The sequence below is a fragment of the Sorex araneus genome, chromosome 11, assembly GCF_027595985.1.
Source record: "Sorex araneus isolate mSorAra2 chromosome 11, mSorAra2.pri, whole genome shotgun sequence".
Lineage (NCBI taxonomy): Eukaryota > Metazoa > Chordata > Mammalia > Eulipotyphla > Soricidae > Sorex > Sorex araneus.
Window position 1 is genome coordinate 46,923,944 of NC_073312.1, and position 17,968 is coordinate 46,941,911.

General features: G+C 50.1%; 1 protein-coding gene across 4 annotated transcripts in view; it reads right to left on the minus strand.

The window, feature by feature from the left end:
- CABIN1 (calcineurin binding protein 1) overlaps positions 1 to 17,968 on the minus strand; it is a 102,186-nt gene that overhangs the window by 75,541 nt on the left and 8,677 nt on the right. For all 4 annotated transcript variants that reach the window (XM_055118689.1, XM_055118692.1, XM_055118690.1 and 1 more), the window contains exons 2-10: positions 12,692 to 12,828; positions 10,893 to 10,980; positions 9,910 to 10,002; positions 8,496 to 8,609; positions 5,229 to 5,363; positions 4,148 to 4,328; positions 2,974 to 3,103; positions 1,513 to 1,662; positions 142 to 428 (exon numbers count right to left, since the gene is read on the minus strand). In XM_055118689.1, coding sequence (XP_054974664.1) covers positions 142 to 428; positions 1,513 to 1,662; positions 2,974 to 3,103; positions 4,148 to 4,328; positions 5,229 to 5,363; positions 8,496 to 8,609; positions 9,910 to 10,002; positions 10,893 to 10,895 — 1,093 coding nt within the window. In that variant the 5' untranslated portion in view covers positions 10,896 to 10,980; positions 12,692 to 12,828. The remainder of the gene's footprint in view (positions 1 to 141; positions 429 to 1,512; positions 1,663 to 2,973; positions 3,104 to 4,147; positions 4,329 to 5,228; positions 5,364 to 8,495; positions 8,610 to 9,909; positions 10,003 to 10,892; positions 10,981 to 12,691; positions 12,829 to 17,968) is intronic.

Here is a 17,968-nt window from a genome sequence, read left to right on the forward strand (position 1 = left end):
GGAGCAGCGGCCCCGCATGAGGCTAAGTGGAGCCAGGGGCTCTCGCTCAAGCCTTCACCTCTGGAGGTGTTTGGGCCCCCAACACTCACTCCTGCTCAACAAAATAGGTCTCCCAGGAGCCCACTGTAAGAGCCCACTCACCAGAGGGAATGCCGGTCTCCAGCAGGCTGGCACTATGCAGCGGGAAGCCGGCCGTGGCTACGGGGGTGTAGGAGAGCACGGGTTCCACCACAGTCACAGCCGGGTTGGCACTGACAGGACTCGGCTGGACCACTCTGACAGGCGCCACCGCCACCGAGGAGACCACTGGCTGGCTGGGGTCCTGATAGTCGGACAGGTCAATGCGCCGGCCAAGGCTGGGCCGCGGGGGCTCGCATGTGGTGAGGTGGTTGTACATGGCCAACAAACTCTCTCCAAGGCACTTCCAGCTGCAAGAAGAGGGTCACCACACTTGGTCAGCACCTCTCATGGGATGATCCAAGCACAGGGACAGCCGCCATTCTGGGGCAGGGGGGAGGACTGGGTGGTGAGCATGGTTTTGTCATCACTACTGACAAAATCTCAAGGCCAACACGGCTGAGGCACAGTGCTGGAGTGGAAGAGAAGTTAGGGTGGGGCATTCCTGGCAAAAGGCATGGAGTGTCCCCACCTCCAGACGGACCCTCACGCAGCTCAGTGGACACTCACTTCAGGGAGGGATGGCTAAGCACAAGCCTTCGAGGAGGCCTCGGTGCCATAGGGGCCCTGGAGCACCAACTGCCAGCTGTGGCCCCAAAACAAACAAACAAACCCAAATAAACAAACACCTGTGGCAATTCTCTGCTACCAGGAATCCAACCCAGCTTTTAGGCGGAGAGAGCAAGGAAGGAGCCCCACCTCATGCACCCCGACCTGGATGACACAATGGCGTGGACGGGCCCCCTGTCTGTCGCTCTCCACCATGCCTGGGGCTGTGTGCTGTGCTGTGCTGTGCTGCTATGTATGCAGGCCTGGCCTGAGCCCTCCTGCATGGTGGCTTCTCAAGCTCTCGGGCAAAAACTCCAACCTGTAGCCTCGTGGAGTAAGCCAGCTGGCCACATCTCACAACCCCTACACCCGCACCCTGCAGCTTTCTTTCCTCCTACAAACGGCCTCTCCCACCTACCGCAGAGAGGCCTGTGCACACAGGCTGCACCCTGCAGGGGTGCTGGGTGCTGGCTTTGCTCTTGCCCCCACTGTGCTCCAGCTGAGGACCACTACAACCACACAGGAAGAGGAGCTACCCGCCCCGATTTCAGGGACATCCCCACGTCACCCAGCGAAGGTTGAGGGAGCCTGGGTCAGTCCCATCTGTTGTCGGTGTTTGGCCAAGGTTAGTTTTCTTTACCCCGCTGAGAGGCTGTCAGGAACCCCAGCAACAAAGCAAGGCTGAGGCTGGGTACCCTTCAGAGGCAGCCTATCTGGGCAGTCAGCACAGATCACTCTGGGTCCCCAGCCCCACCCGGTCAGCACCCCTGAGACCAGGTGACGCACGTGAAGAAGGGGATGGGCTGCACCAGCTTCAGGTCCGGCTCCTTCTCTCGGACGGTCAGTGCCTGCCTCTTCTTGCGCAGCCCCAGAGCCTCGTCCACAATGGCCTGAGTCTCAGCCGCACTCACCGACACATCGTGGATGGACATGTCACTATGGGCATGTAAGAAAGGGAGAAATTACACTGCTACCAGGCAGAGCCAAGGCTGGAATTTTACAGCAGGGGTGCAGTTAATACCCTTTCATCTGCATTAATTCTTCCAACAAATAAAATAACCACTTCAGTCTGGCCTCCACGGGACAGTGATTAGCATTTGTAATACCCACATCCACTAGAAGTGACTAATACACTTTGTTCCTTCTATTTAATTCAAAACTGAACAAAAGGTCTTCATGTATAAGAACAGTAGCACAGCAGTCTCTGAAGAACCACAGGGAACAAAACTCATGTTCTCAGTTACTTACAGAACATTTTAAAAGGACTTAGCTAGCCCACCCTTGACCATCCTAACCAACAGCCACCGGGTAGCCATGCCCCCTGAAACCCACAATGTCCCCAAACCACAGGAAGGATAGGAATTTAAGGGGGCATGCCTACCCCCCCGACACAGCTCCGCCCAGGGAGGCCAGCAGCGTCCACCCCATGTCCAAGCTCTCTTCAGGTGCCCAGCAGAGATTCCCCTGAGCCACCAGCTTACAGACTTAGCCGTTTATCTCTCTAAAAAATTGGTTCCCTCAGTACAGCTGAGAACAAGAGGCAGAGTTCCACGGGGACTGACACTGAGATGCATAACCAAAACCTTCCAACAGGCGAGTCCGGGTTGGAAATATGAGAGAGCAAGGCTGATTGGGCGGGACAGCCGGGGCAGGCCAGCAGCCAGGGTTTGAGAAGCTGCTGAGATGCAAACTATTAGGAGGAGCACAGGCTGACAGGTGGGGAGGCAGGAAGCTGGCAAGGCAGGTGCAGGCACAGTGGGGGCCAGCATGCAAGGATGGGACTGAGCACCGGGTCAGGTGTGGAAGTCGCCAGGGGTCGGGAGCAGCACTTCTCCTCAAGGGGGAAAAGCAGGAGGTCAGAGAATGGGGAGGGGGGAGTGCCAGGCTATGAAAGAATGCCTGGGCAGTGCTACTGAGCACATGTTCTGTCAGTTCAGTGTCAAATACATGTCTGGGACACACGACTTGAGCACCACTGAGAACAAAGCCTTGGAAAGAGGGACAACAAGGCAGCAGCAAGCAGGCTGCGGCCTCTGCAGAGGGGGACAGTGAGGGAGAGAAAAGGAAGGAAGCAGTGGGCAAGGACCCACAGAGAGGATGTGGCAGGCAGGTGCCTGTCCACGAGGATGCCCCAGGGAAGGAAGTACAGGGGCCTGGAAGAATATGTGCATACCCTCCCTCCTCATGCCCCCTATAACATGTTGTATTGATGTGGAGATAGGGTGGAGGGGAGGTGGCGGCACCTACCACTTGAGGAACATCCGGAGTGAGTCCTTCCGGAGGCAAGGCTGCTCCTCGAAGATCTTCTCCTTGAGGACCAGCCCTTTGCTGTATCTGCAATCCTTCTCCAGAGCTTTGCAGATAAAATACAGACAGGCTGGTGGGGGAAGAAAGGGCATGAGCTGAGTGTGCATGCCGAACCTCTGGCCTTGCCAGGTAACCCCACGAGCATGCCCCGCTCTGGTCTCAGCAAAAATGCACAGCAAGCAGAACGAGATACACTGTGGTCCATCAACCAGGAAAGACTTCAGGAAAATACTGGTGTGGACTGAAAAAAATAAATAAATTGAACGAGAGGAGACCCAAAGTGGTCCTTTCTGGGGTTCAACAACATGTCTGGCATGTTCCCTGTAGATGAAGCGACAAGCCCCAAACACACACACACTGTTCCTCAGTGTGCACGTGCCAGCGTGTGGCTCTACCTCGACAGACGCATCACCACCTTCCGGGACCTGGTGCTATGTGCCTTTAGAAAGGGGCGGGAATGGCCTTCGAAAGGCAGCCCTCTAGGCTTCAAACTGATGGTGTATGCTCCTGAGCCCACCCATCCTGAAAAGAGTAACTGGGGTCAGTGGGCCCGGCCCACGCACAGCAAGGGGGGCTGGGCCGCTCACAGGTCTCACCCTCAGCGAGCTCAGGCCTGCACAGAGCACCCCTGGTGGCCGCCTCTGCTCTGGCCTCAGGAGGTGACACAAGGACACTGACACCCCAATGCCCGTCTCGGTGGCTCGTCAGGCACGCTGCTGCTCTGTGAAGGCATGGGCCACGGTGAGAAACAAAGAGGTCCCCAGCATCACACAGGCCATGACACAACTGCTGGTTGGCCGGACAGTTCATCGTGGAAATGAGCCCCAGGACAGCGAGGAACAACGCCAGGTTAAGGTGACACAGTGGGAGGGAAAGACCACCCGGAGAGCATGCCACTTGTTCCTCCAACACGAGCAACACATCTCAAAGGAGTCAGGTGAAAGCAAGCAGAATAAAGCCGACATGTGAAGACAGAATCCGCCTCCCCGGGGGGCAAGAAGTCTGAGAAAGGCGCTCAGACTTCAGTTTAGCTTCGAGCTCACCCAAGCAGAGCGCCTTCCTCTCTCCAGAAAACTGAGCACCCGGGAGAAGGCTGTCAAGTGTAGTGACTCACTGGTATAATCACTGAGGGTGTACAGGACTGTGATGAGGTTGTCCAAGCAGGGCCAGTGGTCGGGATTGCACCGCAGTCCTTCCTCAAAAGCATGGCGAGCCAGGGGCACTCGGATGAGCCTCAGGGCCACATGGCCAATTTTGTACCAAAGGTTGACATCGGTGGAGTCCAGCATGACGGCCTGCAATCAGCACAAGCAGAGGGCACACACTCTGTTGGCTTTCTCCCTGAGCAGACACCCTCTGGCGGGAGGGACACAGCACCAGCCCAGCTGGAGCCTGGCACAGAGAAGTTCCTGTGGGCTTGGGATGCGGTTTCAGAGCATGTAGGAAGCCCTGGCTTTCACTCCCAGCGCCTCAGGTGCTGCCTGCCCCCAGTACTGCCAGGCATGACCCCCGCGACTAACAACAAAGTTACACAGACCCACTGAGTCCAGCATTCTCTCATCATACTCTGTCACTCTGAACACCTGCTTTCCTTGCACTTTTGAGAGGTTAAAAGAAACTTAAACAGAAATTAAAATGAAACTGGAGAGTTTTGTGGGCTTCTAGACAGCTAACAGGCTCTAGAGCCAGACTTCCGTCCTCATCCTCACCCTGTACTGACCAGCAGGGGGACCCTCACCACAGAAATGAGGGTAATGAGATCTCCCTGGCCTAGGTCTGAGATCAGGCAGGCATGAAAAGCCGTGAGCACCGTACCTGGTACAGGGGCAGGGGCCACAACGCTGCAGGGCGCCCCAGGCTGAGCTCTGCTTAGTACCTGCCTATGTGCCAGTTCGTTCCCCCTCAAGTCCTCCTCCTCTCTCCTGCTCCTGAAACACTGCAGAACAGAGGCACGGGGAGACTGAGACCCTTGCCCTGTCGGCAGGGGTCCTACAGGGTGAGGAAAGGTGCAGGTCACCTCCGCTCTAGACCTTTCCAGATTTGCTGCGGTCACCTCCCGGGACCAGGATTCGGGCTTCACAGCTTGGTGACGTGAAGCACTACCCTCTTTTTGGCCCCCAAGACCACGACTTCATACCTCACACCTCACAACCTCACGAGAGCTTTCAAACACACAGAGGGAGCCAAAACCACACCTCCAAGTAGAATTCCATGGCTGTCTCCAGGTCCTCCCGCTGTGCTGCCAGCTGGGCCAGATTCTTATACGTGGAGTATTTCAACATCAGCCCCGGATGCTTCAACCCCTCTTTCTCATCGCCAGACGAAACTGCCTGTAAATAATATGGAGAAGCAGAGGTGACACCATGGCCCCAAAGCAGGACACCGTGCATGGCCCTGGGACCCTGGAGCTTCCCTCCCAGGAAACGCAAGTGCTACCCAGGCATTCTGAGAGGGCCAAACACACAGAGATAGGGGCAGACCAGTGTGAGGCAGCTTTCAGGCATGGGGGCACCAGACAGGGGCCTCTCCAGCACCACCAATACCACCAGCACCACGCCTGGGCCAGCAGCTCACTGGGCAAGAAGGGGTAGTGCCAGGGTAAGAAAACACTGTCAAGATGCACCAAGAAAGATCTGAGCTTCACCCAGGCTACCAACCCAGCCACCCCTTCACATCCTGAAGCAGGAAGAGCATGAGATTAGGAGCTGGAGGCTGACCTCGGAATTCTGTAGTAACCACACAAGAAGCTAACGAAAAGTCTGGTGTTTGAGAACTTCTGTAACATAAAGACGTAGTACAGGTGAGAGTTCAAAGAGCCCAGAGGCCGTAAGCAGGCTTTCACGAAGTGGCTTCGTGGACAGGACTGGAGGGACAGCACAAGCCTGGCATGTGTGAGGCTGTTTGATGCCCACCACTGCATGCCGCCCGCCCAGCACCAACATACTATTAATTGTTTTTCCAAATAAATTTGTTTCACTCCAGCCTTTGTGACAACTCTTAGAAAACCTTACAACTTCTAAAGAAACCCACTGATTAGAAAAATTGCTCCAACCACTGGGCAAAGAATAAAGTACTTTCTAACAGAAAAAATGGTGCAAAATTCTTATCAGGGGAGTCACACCTCAGTCTTCCCTAAAATAGGTTCATGGGCCGGTCTTCAAGTTTGAAACACGTAAGGTCTGAGCACATGGAAGCTTCAGGAAGCTTCAGGAAGCAAACAAGAAACCTTCCCTCAAGCACTGACAGAATCCCATCCAGAAGGCTGAAAAGAAATTTCAGGTGTTGGAGAAATAATCCAGGAGAAGGGCACGAGCCTTACAGCACAGCTTAGCTGGCCAATGGCATTGTGTGTGACACCCTGGCCAATGGCACTGTGTGTGACACCCTGGGCCCCTCCAGAGCTCACTCCTGAGCTCAGAGCCCTGTGAGGTACAGCCTAAGCCCACACACTTTCAAGGAAAAAAATAATTCTTCAAACTAAGTCTCATCCATGAGCTTCTACTGTCTAATGATGCACAAAGAGAAAAACCTCCAAGAATAAGCCAAACAGCGCTAGTCTCCAGCTGCCTCTGTGCTTCTAGGTCTTGAAATGCTTTTAAAAGTGGTGTGGGCAGGCTTAGTGGCTGTTCAAGTCGACTTCAGAGACAAGACTGTCAGTGATATGTCCAGCTGCCACTGCAACTCTTGCAACCAGCCTCCACCTAGCTGACTGGCTGGACTCAACACCATTCTCATCCTCCATGAAATGTTCACGCATGCCAATGAGAAAAGGTAAGCACTCCTCTTCCCCCCACCCAGACACACTCGCAGAGCATACACACTAGTTAAGATGTCAGTGAGACATCAGTGTTCCGGTGCCATTTATAACAATTGTGTGTGAGATTCTAACTAGATCATTTGGTTGACTACTAGGTACACTACTACTAGATGAATGTGAAATAAAATATTACTGTATATTTTCTGTACTTCTCAACTTTTGCGATGAGCACACCTTGTTTCTAGGCACAGGGGAAGGGTGTTCCACAGTCAAAGATGGCAAGTCATTGGCACGTGGACACACCCCTACCTCCAAGGCAGTCCCCTTCCTGTACTGGTCCCACACCTGGCCCCTGGGGAATGCTGGCTCGCCTACAACTCGCTATTGTCAGACCACAGCTCAGCGCTGTGCCACCCGCTCCAATCTCTAAGGCAGCCCGGCCAGAGAAGGAAAAGCCACCCCTGAGAGGGGCCCTCAATGTCTGGGGCTCAGTAAATGCAGAGAACGCCACCTCTCCTCCCTCGGCCCTCACTCGGTGCCTACTGAAAGGAGGGGGCAGATCATCATGCCCCTATTTCCCATAGCCCCAGTTCCAAGGCACTGAGCCAGTGCGAAACTACCTCGCAAGCAGGAGCAGGAAGGACGGCCCAGAGGGCGGAGCACTGAGCACCACCGGGAGCAATCCCCCATCTCCAGCCCCAAGCACAGAGTTGGGAGAAGCCCCCAAGCACCAGTTGGTTTAGGCCCCAAACAGACCAACAAACAAGCCAGCGGTTCTTCCACAGCCACGTGGTCGGTAACAGGGGGAGCAGGCCTGCGCGAGAGAAGAGATGCTTCGTGCCGATAATTAGCACATGCCTCATCAGTAGCAGGAACCTGCCAGTGGGGGCTTAACACACAAGTATCTGCCCTCCAAGAGTCGTCGAAGATTCCGCCCAGCCAAAAGGCAGAGTTCCAGAAAATGTAGCCTGCCTGCTCCTTACTCACAGGCATCTGTGTTGGTGTCCAGGTACTTGGAAACAAAAGCCTTTCCCCCTAATGAAATACACGTCTTCTTAGGCCAGTTTCAGGTCAAAACCCACTCCCAACCAGCTTCATGACCAGCACAGCCCGGCTGGGACCCAGGCCCACCTGCCGGCCCTCCCATGTACAATATCTCCTCGACAGGGCTTTGGGTTATCCATGGTGCATCTAAACAGGTTCCCTGAGCTTATGGCAACTGTGTTGCCAAGAGATCATGAGGTATCAGAAAACTCAAATATTTGCTCTAACACTTTTCATGTTGGGACCTTTGAGCCATCAACACTTCACTAAGCCTCTGCTTCCATGACTGTAAAATGAGACAACACTCCACACCTCACAGCAAAGCGGAGGTGAAGATGAAGGTACAATAGCTGATGCAAAGCTCCTACTATGACCAACGGCCCTGCTACACCACTGCTGGTTCACTCAACCCCACAGCAAGCCAATGAGACCGAGAGGGGAAATTATCCAAACAGCAGGTAGGCGAGTAGAGGCCTGGGAAGGGAGCTCAGCAGTGCAGCACTCGCCTTGCATGTGTGAGGCCCAAGGGTACACATGCACCTTACACATGCAAGGGGTAAAGTTCAATCCCCAGCACCCCCCCCAAAAAAAAGGTAGGAGGACAAAGGTCAGGACCAGAGTGCCTGGTTTAGGGCACCCCAACGGCCAGCCGGTACCTCACCTCACGCAGCAGACGTGCCTCCAGGAGTTCATGGTAGGCTTTGGCAGACTCCTCAAACCGGTCATGTTTCTGCAGATCCAAGGCCTTGTGATACAAGGCAAAAGCCTCTGCTTCCTGTGAACCAAGACAAGGCACATTTCCATGAAACACATGAAGCACGCTTGGTCTTTTTTAAGTCAAAAGTCTAAGGAAGGAGAGCTGTAATCAAGGCTATGTATATTAATTATCAGCTGGGCCCTCTGTAGTGGTAATAACTTTTGTATTCCAACCTCCCATCATCAGACAAAAACCTTAAGGAGTCCCCAGGAAGACAGAAACAACACAGGTGGAAAGCAACAGCAAATGCTGCAGAGACCCAGGGCACAATCGTCTCAGTGCCAAGGTTATAAGCTCAATTGGCTGGGAGAATGGCCACACACCCAGGGTAACTCAGTACACCAAGGGAGTATGGATGGACTCCACTGCTTTCTGTCTACCCCCTGCCCAACACTGTTGGGGAGGTAGACAACTGGGCAGGCTGAGCCCCACTGACTCAGGGCAGTTGATAAGTCGGCTTTTGAGAGGGCCCCACGCTATCCTGGTTGCTCCTGTAATGGGGTAGATGTGTATTTATTTCAGTGAAAACAAATATAAGCACAAACCTATGTTATACAAAGGTAGGGCAAGGTAGAGAGATAGAGAAGGAGGGAGGGAGAGGGGAGTGAGGGATGAAGAGACAGATAAATGGATGGACAGATGGATAGAGGAAGGAAGGAAGGAAGGAAGGAAGGAAGGAAGGAAGGAAGGAAGGAAGGAAGGAAAGAAAGAGGGAGGGAGGGAGGGAGGGAGGGAGGGAGGGAGGGGGAGGGAGGGGGGAGGGAGGATGGAGGGAAGGCAGGAAGGCAGGCTAAAATGGAAATGATGCTAGACCTCATGGCAGAAAGGAAGCACCAAAATTTAGAAAGCTGAAGTAGAACCTGGATCTGCCACTGATCTCCACAAGATTCAGTCCTGCAGTTCCCGTAAGGGGCTCTCCTCATGCTGAAAAGTGAGGGCACCACAGCAGAGACCCCCCGAAGCCCATCTAGCACCTGTTTTGTTGTGTTCACCAGGCAGGCAACTCCCATAGCCTGCACAAAGAATGGAATGACACGGAAAGGCCATTCCCTCCCCTCCCGCCGCCCCCGCCCCATCCCACCTGCTAGAGAAGCAGGCCTCAGGGCTGACCTGGTCCAAACTGACACAAACACAAAGGACACAGTTCCTCTGCTACGAGAAGCAGGGCAATGTGACAGGGAGAGCTAGCAATGCTCCACAATGGAATCTTCTCTCAAATCCCATTAGGGAGATAAGGGAACACAGTTAAAACGAGGTCTGTTCCGTACAGAGATCAGAAGCTAGGTCTACATGCAGAGCACGAGCACAGATCACAAACCTGGGCCTCCTTCGTCTGGGTTTTGTGACTTTTAAAACTTCCTTCATGATCATCCTCAACTGTGGAGCTGGCATTCAAGGCTGCAATTCGAATCTAGGAAGGAGTTTAAGGGAAAAGAAGACTTGCTTTTGGTTGCCACTCGTGTCTTTTTTTTTTTTTTAATTATTTTTAATGGAATCATCGTGAGCTATAGTTACAAAGTTTTCATGTTTGAGTTTCAGTAATACAATGATCAGATACCCATGCCTCCACCGGCGCACAATTTCCACCACCAATGTCCCCAGTATCTTTCCCTCCCCTCCCCTACCCCATTCTCACCCCTCTCCCTGCCTCTATGGCAGACAATTTCCCTCTTACTGTCTCTCTACTTTGGGGCATTATGGTTTGCAAAACAGATACTGAGAGGCCATCATGTTTGGTTCTTTGTCTACTTTAAGCACACATCTCCCATCCCGAGTGATCCCTCCAACCATCACTGACTTGTCAGCTGTCTCTTTAATAACCCACAATGAATATACTTCTGCTCTGGCACTTAAGTTATTCTGCCTTGAACAACTATGTCCTCCTCAGAATGTGGGGAATCAACTAAACATGATGACTGGGGAAAAGAATAAGAACCAGAACATTTCTAGAGGGATCATCCCAACTATTTGAAAAGTTTGTCCTGGGTACCATCCACTGCAAAGGACACAGCCTAGGGATACCCAAGCAATAACCCAATCCAGTCAAGACCCAGGCATCAGGATAACAGATTCCAACAAAGTGTCAATGTTGTGCTGTTGTAGCAACTGTGACCAGATGGTGCAAGCCACTTTGATACAATGTCTAGCTCCCAAACCCTCAAAGGGCAACAACTCTCCCAAGAGACAGGATGCCAGAGGAAAAGCCTCCAGGGAAATACTCCTGCCCCAGAAATGAAGTAACAAAAGAACAAGAATGGGACACTAGAGTAGAGTAGCCAATAGGCAAGCATCCGTCCTTACCATTCTCAGAGTGCTGAGTGCTGAGTGCCGAGTACTGCAGAGCGCTGCTTCCCCTCACTGGCAGGGGCTGTGCCAGTCCACAAGTCTCCTACATGAAACAGGGCGACAGAGAGAAGGCCATGAAGAGCCATGGCCTTGCCAGGCACCCTGGGCCTCCCTAGCTCAAGGCACACAGGCAGCTGGTGAGCAGCTGCCTCCTGGTGGCCACGTGGGTTACCACCCAGGAAACCCCAATGTCCCCTGGCCAGAGAAGCTGACCTGGAGGGGCAAAGCTCCAGGCACCAGAAACCCCAAAGAACAGAAAGACTGAGACCAACTCTGGCCCCAGGGCATAATGTTCAGTAAAGCGATGTAAAGAAATGTTTTACCATAAATAATTTTTACAAAAGGTGAACATAATTAAAAAAAAAAAAAGGTAACTTTTAAGGGTGTCGAGCAATTAATTCTAAAGGATGATGGAGGGGAAGGAGGAAGCTCAGGTTGCCCTGGGGAATGGCCGGCACTGCCAGAGCATAGAGAAAGGAGGCGAGAGAGCCAGCGCGGGCACAGAGGGCAGGGAGCGGGAAGAGAGTAGTGCCAAATCTTCTGGGGACTACACACGGAGTTTGGGGGATAACTAAGTTTTAGAAATATAAAAAGAAAAAAATGAAGATATTATAATGGTCTATCTCACAAATATTCAACTAAAAAGTTTTTTAAAAAGTAGTGTGGAGTTCATGCCCACTTCAATCAGCTTAGTAAGTGGCTGAATAAATAGCAGTGCTCCTACATTAGGGGGAAAAAATTAAAGATAGGCAGACCAGCTCAAAATCTGAAAAAAAAAAAAAAAAAAGACAAGACTGATGAGGATCTGGAGAAATTAGGGCCTCCTGCAGCATGGATGGGCTGTGAAATGGCACAGCCCTTGCTAATTATGCCAGTGTGGCAGGTGCCAGAATGCTTAATGCAGAGTCACTGCCTAACTCAGAAATGCCGTTCTCCTACCCGATAAACAAACATGTAGGGGCCAGAACGAAAGTACAGCAGCTAAGGCACTTGCCTTACACACAGCTGACCAGGGTTCAATACCCAGCATCCCACATGGTCCCTTGAGCACCACTAGGAATAATTCCTGAGTGCAGAGCCAGGAGCAAACCCTGAGCATCACTGGGTGTGACCAAAAAAACTAAATAAAAAGGAATAAATGTGGAGATCCACACCAGCACTTGTTCTGAATGATGAGCATCATTCATAGCAGCTTCAAAGTGAATTGAATGTTGGCAAGCCAGTTAATGGGTGAATAAAAAGTGCTGTGCCTATACAATGGATTAGTGTTCAGTCGAAAAGGAGACTAAAACAAGGGTACATGCTACAGTATGCACCTGCCCTGGAAGCATGAATGGCCCTGACCTATTTATGTGCAAGGTCCAAAAGAGGAAAATCTAAAGGAACAAGAAGTTTCGAGGGCTGGGGAGAGGGACACACGGTCCAAGATGACTACTTGACCCACAGTTTCTTGCTGAGGTACTTAAAAAAAGTCCTAAAAGATGATGGTGGCAATAACTGTCCATTTCTGTGAACATACTAAAAACCACATGGCACCCCAACCCCACCCCAGCACTGCCAGGTACAACCCTGGAAGTCCCCCAGTACAGCTGAAGTGACCCTTGTGGGCCCTGCTAAGCCTGTGGAATATCACATTCAGTGTCCGGCTCAAGCACTGAATGGTCCTGTCCAGCTAGGAACAACCCCAGGTCTCCCAAGAATTATTTGGGAGATCCCCCCCGACAGTCCCAAACCCCACTAACTGTACTCCTTACCTGGGAGAGCAGAGTGTTATGTGGAGCATGTCTCAATAATGCTGTGGCGAGGCGCTGTGGTTGTGGGGATAGAGGGTCACACTGCAGGAAGTAGAATCAGAGGCCGGAGGGAGCAGCAGAGATGCGGGGGTTCTGGCCTGTGGGTAGGACACAAAACAAGTCAGAGAGGGCGTGAGGAGGAGACAGAAGCTGGAGCAGATCCTAGAGGCGCACTACAGGCAGTGGGAATGAGCCCTGACGGACAGAACCACGCCCAGCTAGTGTAAAGAAGGGGACAGTTATGGCTATTTCCCTCGAAGCCTTAGAGCAGGGTTTCTGGAGCGGGCTTACACATGGGCTCTGCACACTCCAGAGGTCTCCTTCATAGAGAAAGAAGACTCAAACCTCCCCTAGACTGATAGCTATTAAATCTCCTGGGTTCTACTTTGGAGTGTGGGAGAAACTAAGTCTGGACACTACAGCTTCACTATAAGGACTTTCAGGATGGACACTGAGACAATCATACAAGTTTTGGGGGCAAGCTGAAACTGCAGTATTAAAACCCAGCATCTAGGGCATAATTTTCAAAGACATGCACATATTAACAAGCATCATGATGTGCGAAAGAAGGTGGTACCACTGCTACGGAAAACAGTATGGAAGTTCCTCAAAACTTAGATCTCAAATGACTACATGACCCAGCAATTTCCATTACCCACAGATACACAAAAGAACTGAAAGCAGAGGTAAGCAACTGTAATTCAGGAAGAGCAAAGGTAAGGAAAGGCCACAATATACCCAATTAGCCTGACACCCAGCCTGACACAGGTTTCTCACCACTGTCCCTTGCAGGAGGTAGTCCCAGGAGGAAAGTCTTTCTAGATACCACCTAAACCCTTATGAAGAAGAAAGCAAGAGAACCCAGGGACTGCTGAGAGACGGGTCCCTGCCTGGGGGCAGTGGGACAGCAGGCTGGGCTGGGCGATTCCTAAGGAATCCTGAAGACAGCATGCCTGCTCCCTGCCCACTAGTCAGAACAGAGAGACGCCCCCAACCACTGCTGCCATCACACTCACTGGCCTGTGCCTTCACTCCTGTGCGCCCAGGACCAGGGTGGGTGCAATCTCCATGCTGACAGGAGACATGCAGGCCTGAGACTGACCAGTCAGAGGAAAAGTTAAGAACCAAGATGGCAGGCAAATTCCAAGCCCTAAGGGTGTCCAAGTCCTGGTCTGCCTCTGCCTATTCTCACACTCTTAGGAGAAAATTCTCCCAGATATGGTTAGCGGGGCCAAGAAGTCCAGGGTGAAGAAGAGGAAAGAGAATTTTCAAACTTTCTAATTCTTGAAGCCGAAGAGATAGGACAGCAGGTAGAGTGCTTGCCTTGTGCAAGGCCAACCTGGGTTTGATCCCCAGCATCCCATATAGTCCCCTGAGCTCCGCCAGAGCACAGAGCCAGGAGTAAGCCCTGAGTACCCGCAGGGTATGGCCCCAAAACAAAATCTTTGTAATTCTTTTCATAATTGCTTCATGTTAGAAGTCAAACTACTTTTCCATGCTGAAAAAAAAAATCTATGTTAACTTCAACATATTCTGAAAATCACATTCAGTCCCTCTGCCTACAGTCCATCCCAGGTATTTCAAAGACATGTTTGTGTTATCTTACTTCAATGACTCCAAAAAGGGTAAAATTAGAACACTCCCAGTAGCCCCAAGTGCAATTGGGAGGCGCTTTCTTTCGTTCACTTAAGGTAGATTTCCAGGGGAATGAGTCATTTTTCTTCTGAAAATGGGACAGAAGTTTGGGAATCTCTGTATCACTGTCATACCATTGCTCATCGATTTGTTCGAGCGGGCACCAGTAACGTCTCCATTGTGAGACTTGTTGTTACTGTTTTTGGCATATTGAATATACGCCACAAGTACTTTGCCAGGCTCTGCCATGCGGGTGGGACACTCTCAGTAGCTTGCTGGGCTCTCCGAGATGGATGGAGGAATCTCTATCTCACTTAAATCTCTATCCCACTCTATCTGAAAGACTTGTGAATCCCAAAAACATCCAACATGATCAATGAAACCAAGATCTGGTTCTTTGAAAAAATAAACGAGATTGATAAACCACTGGCAAGACCCAGAGAGAGAGAGAGAAATGAAAAGGGGGACATCACAACAGAAACCACAGAAAGTCTAAAGATCATCAGAGATTACTTTGAGAGTCTGTATGCCAAGAAACAAGAGAACCTAGAAGAAATGGATAAATTCCTGGATTCCTGTAACCTTCCAAGGCTGAACCAAGAAGACGTGGAATACTCGAACGGCCTATCACTATCAAAAAAATTGAAACAGTAATCAAAAGTCATCCCCAAAACAAAAACCATGTCCAGATGGATTTACTAGTGAATTTTTTCCAAGCCTTTAAAGAAGACCTATTGTCAGTCCTTTTCAAGCTTGTCCAGGAAATTGAAAAAAATAAAAATACTCCCAGTTTCTCTGAGGCACATATCACCCCAATACCAAAAGGAGACAGAGACACCACAAAAAAAAAAAAAAGAAAATTATATATCCCTGATGAACACAGATGCAAGGATCCTCAACAAGAATCGAATGACAAGATCATACACCATGCTCAAGTGGGATTCATCCCGGGGATGCAAGGATGATTTAACATTCGCAAGTCAATCAACATAATTCATAATATCAATAAAAGAAAAGATAAAAATCATGTGATCATATCAACAGGTACAGAGAAAGCATTTGACAAGATCCAGCACCCATTCATAATGAAACTCTCAACAAAATGGGAGTTGAAGGAACTTTCCTCAATATAGTCAAAGTCATCTACCATAAGCCCATGGCAAGCATTAGTCTCAATGGGGAAAAACTAAAAATCTTCCCTCTAAGATCAGGGACAAGACAAGGTTGCCCACTCTCACCACTTCTAATCAATATAGTACTGGAAGTACTTGCCATAGCAGTCAGGGAAAAAAAAAAATTAAGTGCATCCAGATAAGAAAAGAAGTCAAGCTCTATTTGCAGATTGCATGATACTACAGAGGACCCTAAAGCCTCTACCAAAAAGCTCCTAGAAACAATAGATTTGTATAGTAGAGTGGCAAGTTACAAAACCTGAAAGACTTGTAATCACATTTCTGCTTCTTTCTTTCTTTCTGGCATTGGCTAGACTTTGGATAGGATAGGTCAGCCAGCCTCCTTAAACTCAAGTTCTGAGTTTGGAAAATGGGGATATAATGCAGATCTCAAGAAACTGGCATTTGGAGGGCACAGACACACATCAGAATTTGTACACAGAAGATGAGTATCCTCACATTTCATCCAAAACCTAAAAAGTGATTCTCACAGCTTAAGAAACACTTGATGCACTAGTGCTTATGCTTTGCATACAGGAAGCTTGGGTTCAATCCCCAGCACCACATGGTCCCCTGAGCACCACCAGGAGCAGCCCCTGAGCTGAAGATGGTGCTGAAAAATACAACTGTAATAGAAAATTCACTAGCTGCATTCAAGAATATATCTGAACAAGCAGAAGAAAGGATCAGCAAATCTGAAGATGATGCCACTGAAATTATTCAGTCTAGTAAGCAGTAAGCAGATGAGAAATGAAGAATTGTCCAGTGTATTTCAAATATCTCAAACACATTGCCAACCGTACGATACAGCCATGAGTGGAGAAAAATGAGGTAAGAAGTCAGGCCAGGGTAGAAGATACCTCAAGTGGTAGAGCACAGGCCTTGAGTTGATCTCCCAGACTGCGCACCACCAGGCTGGGGCAGCACTGCACCTCCAGGTTCAAACACCAAATCACCGGGCCCTGAGTACTGCTGGGAAGTCCCTCCACTCTCCAAAGAAAGAATGAAATCTATAAATCCCTATGAACTTCACCCTCAAACCCCCATAAACACAGACTCCTATATCTGTGCTCTCCCACCTACAGTTTCACTATATGGCCCTTAACTGTGCCAAGAGCTCTCTAGGACATGTAAGTAATAAAACGTTGTTGGGGCCGGAGTGATAGCACAGCGGTTAGAGCATAAATCTTGCACATGGCTGACCCAGGATCAATCCCTGGCATCCCATATAGTCCCCCAAGCACCTCCAGGAGTAATTCCTGAGTGCAGAGCCAGGAGTAACCCCTGAGCATCACCAGGTGTGACCCAAAACGCCAAATAAATAAATAAGCTGTTCCTCAAAGTTCCCTGATGACACTGCATGGCCTCCCTGAACACCATCGGGTGTGGTCCTAGTGGGCCCCAGCACAGCTTCACTTGATCAAGCACAAAATTTCAAGACACTAAGTGTAAAGCAAACACAGCAGAGCAATCTCATGGACACCTCTCTGAGCACACCTTTGTGTACAGCTCTGACATGAAGGACCAAGTCATGCTTTCACTCAAAAATAGGCTATCAGAACAACAGCAATCTTGTCTGGCCCACACAATCAAGCCAAGTGGTCCCCAGATTCTCCGCACAGCTTAGATGGTCCAATAATTAGCTAATTCATTCATTCATTCATTCATTCACGAAAACTTACAGGGCCAGCAATAGTAGAATGGGTAGGATTCTTGCCTTGCATGCAGCTGACCCAGGTTCACTCCCCAGCATCTCCTATGGTCCCCTGAGCACCACCATAAGTAATTCCTGAGTGCTGAGCCAGGAATAACCCCTGAGCACCACTGGGCATGGCCCACCAAAATGAAGAAATAAATGAATAAATAAAACATATTACCTACACTCCTCAAGCTCTTCCAAAATTTTGAAGAAGTGAAAATCGTTCCTAATAATGTCTACAAATCCAACATTACCTTAATAACAAAAGCAGATATATTACTAAATAAGAAAACCACAGCCAATATTTCTGATGTGTACTGATGTAAATATTCTCAACAAAATGTTAGCGAATCAAACCCAACAAAATAGCCAAAGGATCACCTGCCATCATCAAGTGGGATTCATTCCAGGGATGCCAGGATAATTCAATATAGGCAAATTGATTAATAAAATGTACCACATAAACAAAAGGAAAGATAAAAAGCAAATGATCAGAGGCCAGAGAATTCGTACAGTGGTTAGGCACTTATCCTGCATCCCACCAACCCCGGTTAGGTTGCCAGTATCACATACGGATTCCCCCAAGAACTGTCAGGTGTCACTCTGACCAGTACAAGACCAGTAGTCCCTGAGGACTGCTGGGTGTGAAGCACCCCTCCTAAAAGTATATGATCATACCAAGTGATGCAAAGAATGATTCTGACAAAATTCACCATCTATTCATGATTAGAT